Raw genomic sequence first — 4,416 nt, 5'->3', positions numbered from 1 at the left:
TGAAAAAAGTGATCTAACAATAGATATATAATATTAAATTTTAAACCACCTTAATGAAATTTTTGACGTCGCCACTCGTTACTCCTATGGAATTGTCACGCTTTGTTCACGTGAGATGAAACAGTGGAGAACAGGCCAGCTGAGATGGACAACAGAAGATTGCGCCTTAAGCTACATTAATGTTAGCATTTGGTGTGTGGACTTGTAAAGTGAGGGAAATAAAAGGCCACGAGTCATGATGGTTGAAACCTATTCTTTTATTCTTAATCAGAAATTTCACATTCGAATTAAAAGGCCATAGGTGAATTTATATTGAAACGAAAAAAGAAAAAAGGTTAGAGACCTTATGAAACTGAGTCCAGACCAGTCGTTGAAGTGCCTTTTGAATAGAAATTCATGAAATAAATCTTTGCAAGTCTAAACTCTAAGAAGATAATACCTTAACAATTGAACCACAACCGTTAATACATTGATACAAATCTATTGAGGGTTTTAAGTAAATACCAGTCGATTTCTCGTTGGAGTTTAACTAAATTCGAATTTACACTGAAATTTTTTCCACTGAAGATAAAATGTTTCCTAACAAAGGTGACCCCTTGCCCACTGGTGGAGCCAGGGTATTCACTAAGGGGTTCATAAGTGAACATACGAACCAACCGAAGGGGGTTCAACATCTAATATAAATACATAAAAAATTATTTTAACCATGCATATATAGCATAATTTTTTATCGAAGTGGGTCCCCCTCGGCAAAGGGTAGCTCTGCCCCTTCCCCTGCCTAATGAACTCGAATACTACTATCTTTCTGATTTCCTACTCAATGTCTGATTTTTTGTTGGAGCTCAACTAAGTTTAAATTCACGCTAAAAATTCCACACTAAAAGTAAAACACTCTCTAACAAAAACGACTTTCTATTCGGCGAACTTGAACACCACCAAAGGGGAAGATACGCATGCAAGTGGGGGTGGGGTGGGGACATTATAGTGCTAATTTTTAATTGAAATTTGGCCAATAAATGAGACCCTTAGCAACTGCCATCATTGTATGGAGCATAGTAAGGGCACTTTTATTGCATATGGCTAAGCCTCATTGGATGAGCTGTGCTGTTGGCCCTCTTGTCACCTGAGCCATCACTACCCAACCCTAATCCTTTACATTTTTGTCTACTTCTCCTTCTACCCCATTTCACGTGGTAGTATTTGATTGGATATAAAATCTAAAAAAAAATTAAAAATATATTAAATTTATAATCTAAAATAAATCGCAAACATTCATATCATTATATAATGACAGAATACATCGATGGTCTCTTATACGTTTCGCTAACTTTCATTAGACGCTTAACTTATGATATCATAAACAAAAAAAGACACCAAGAACGTATAAAAGCTTTCATTATGTACGGACTCTGGAAAAGAGACAATCACAAGAATCTATGTACAGTCTTACCCAATATTTTTACTTATATTTTTGAAAAAGTTTCTGTATGTATTTACGAGCACTCATTACATAAATAAGTTAAAAACAAACAAAATGTATCTCATCGTACAATTACGCATCAATATAAATTGGATCATGCATGATATCTACGGCTGATTGTGGATATTGAATATAATTAAAAGATATGATATATTTTAAGTGATTAATTTATCTATGTAATGGCACGTCTAAGAACACCCTCAAAGGGATAAAAACAAAGTTTAGAGATAAATTATCCCCAAAACAAATATGTGTTGTTCATTAAAATTAGTACTCAAGTCAAATATGATCACCATAAAATGAAATGGACTGCTGTTAAACACACTGTTATGGTAGAATAATAAGCATTAACATAAAAAATCATAAGTTATCATATCCCTACTTCGTGAAGATTAAAAAAGACATTTTCAATAAATTATGCATTAGAATATGCTTCATCCCACCCTTAACATCGAACACCATCAAACATTTTACCACAACTTATGAAGACAGAGAAACTGTGTCCGATAGGTATTGGAGTTCATGAAAAACATCTCAAAGCAAATATAAAAAATGAAAAAGTAACAACACCAATTGAATAAACTTCACACATAATTATGCTAAAATTAGCAAAATTATCAACCATAGCTACAAAAAAATGAACCGGTATCCCCTAGCTAATTTTAATTAGTCCTATAGTTAAAGTTAACTTGGGAGGTCTCACTTTTCGGATTACATATTTTGTAGTAGAATATTTTCATAAATTAAAAAAAAAAAAAGTACTAAAATTAAAAAAAAAATAATTACAAAAACTATATTCTAAGTCACAAAATAATAGTAGTAAATAAATTTTGTGACTCAAACTAAAATCCACCACCTAATAAAGAAAATGGATAAGGTGGTGGACTTGCCTCCTCCGCCACAGGTCCGCCGCTGCCGCTTCCGCCGCCACCACCGTAGTCGTAGCCGTAAAAATTATCCATCGCTGTGGCGGTAAATCCTCCGCTCTCCGACGACCCCGACGACAATGAGCTAGACATAGTAGGACAATTTCCATAACCCTCATTGGCCACCATCATCACCGGCCGGCCACCGTGCACGGCAGCTCCGGTGACTGGCGGCGTAGATTCCGACGACGGCGAAGACTGACAAAATGCATCCTTCTCGAAATTCGATCCGGGCGAGTAAAATGACGATTTTACCCCTACTTTTTCCTCTTCACTTTTTAGTGACTGAGAACTCGCGGAATTCGATAACATAAGTCTTCTTTTCTTGTCGCGATTTGAAATCATCAATCTTTTCGATTTATCTTTTTCCATCAATATTTTAGGCAATATCTCAGGGTCATCAACAACTTTACACAAAAAAGCCATCATTTGTTGTGGCCTTTTTTCTGTAGCTTCTAATCTTCTAGTCATATTACCAATTTCATCATCTAATACCTTTTGTTCTTGCTTCAATCTGGAAATTTCATTCAAAATCTCTTCGTCTTCGCTATCGTTATCGTGCTTCTGACAAACTGAGTACGAATTTCGACTGTGTTTTTTCCTCACGATATTCTTCAACAAATGTATTTGCCCTCTTAAAAACCATTCGTTCGCGAATTCCCATTTATCTGGATCCACCTTCCTGAATCCCTGATCAACAAATACGAAATCACTACCAAAATTCTCATTCTTCAAAGCTGAATCCAGTATTTTCGAGATAATAAGTGATAATAAACAAAATTTTCAATCTTCAGAGCTCGAAAAAAACAGCATATCTCTAAGCATATTATCCATAAATTCAACTGAATCCAGTATTTTCATAACGAAATATATAAATATGTCGGATTCAGAATTCACAATTCTAAAAGTACCTATAAGTGCTACAACAAACAAAATTCTCATTTCTTCGAAGCTTGAAAAACAACATCTATGGAACATATTATCAATAGGTTCAACTGAATCTAGTATTTTCGATATAAATCATATATATATTAGATTCAAAACTCACAGTTCTAAAAGTACAATAAGTGCTAATAAACAAAATTATTTTCATTTTTCTTAGCTAAATTTTTCACTATTTTGCTCTTCAGATTCAACCACAACTACAATGAAAAACAAAACTTATCCTAACTTATCATTCATAAATTCAACTGAATTCAATATTAAATTTAAACTCTGGGATCTGACTTTGGCTCTAAAAAAAATATACTCAAGTATACTTACATAAGTATTAAGCTGGCGAACGAAACTGGAGAAATTATTATGCTTGAAGTAAACAGGCAATATATTTTGTGAGAACTCCAAAGGTTGAACAACTATGAAGCTATTATTTGCTGCTCCCCAAGTTATAAGTCCATCAATTTTTGGATCATTTACCATTTGATAAGTTTTCATGATGAATGGCGCGATTATATTGTTAGCCTCCATCCCATATAGATATGAATGAGCTTCTCTCGATGTTTACAGAGTTGCCGGAGGTGGCAATGGTAGTAGTGGTGGTTGTAGAGGAATATGTAAATGTAAAGGATATGGTTTTATATATAGAGGATTTTTGGGTTGGACTTGGGTGTATATTAATATTAATATTAATATTAGGTGTCAGTTTGATGTGACGTGTAAGGTATAATAATTTCGGATAAAATATAAAATTGTTTTGTTTTGTGTGTGATTGGAGGTATGATTAGTTTATAGTAATGGAATAACTTATCTCATATACATAGTAGAATAATTAATTTTGAGAAAGCTAATCCTGAGATTAATTATATCAGTATAACTGATTCTCAACCAAACAACCCCTAGAGTTTAAATTATACACATGTCACTATAAAGAACTATTAAATCATTAGGTTATGTATTATAGTATGTAATTTATCTTATTCTATGTTTTTTTTAGAGAAGTTTATGTTGTACAAATAATTTTTTGGATAAACTGATATTATAATTATTTTTTAATCACTAACCTTGTGTATA

At 33.2% G+C, this 4,416-nt stretch overlaps 1 protein-coding gene across 1 annotated transcript; it reads right to left on the bottom strand.

Annotated features, from left to right (window-relative positions):
* Positions 1-2,053: 2,053 nt before the first annotated feature.
* On the bottom strand, positions 2,054-3,999 carry LOC107841037 (heat stress transcription factor C-1). The gene is made up of 2 exons (XM_016685045.2): positions 3,670-3,999; positions 2,054-3,096 (listed from the first exon to the last, which is right to left on the bottom strand). The coding sequence occupies exons 1-2, from the start codon at positions 3,871-3,873 to the stop codon at positions 2,323-2,325; spliced, it is 978 nt and encodes a 325-aa protein (XP_016540531.2). The 5' UTR covers positions 3,874-3,999; the 3' UTR covers positions 2,054-2,322.
* Between the last annotated feature and the right edge of the window lie 417 nt (positions 4,000-4,416).

Source organism: Capsicum annuum, chromosome 9, assembly GCF_002878395.1.
Source record: "Capsicum annuum cultivar UCD-10X-F1 chromosome 9, UCD10Xv1.1, whole genome shotgun sequence".
NCBI classification, from domain to species: Eukaryota; Viridiplantae; Streptophyta; class Magnoliopsida; order Solanales; family Solanaceae; genus Capsicum; species Capsicum annuum.
This window is presented reverse-complemented; position numbering and strand designations above follow the sequence as displayed.

Excerpts from the sequence above, each read along its gene's own strand:
- LOC107841037 (XM_016685045.2), bottom strand. The coding sequence starts at position 3,873 with ATGGAGGCTAACAATATAATCGCGCCATTCATCATGAAAACTTATCAA. Across the intron at positions 3,097-3,669 it reads TTCGCCAGCTTAATACTTAT|GGATTCAGGAAGGTGGATCC; the intron begins GTAAGTATACTT and ends TTTGTTGATCAG.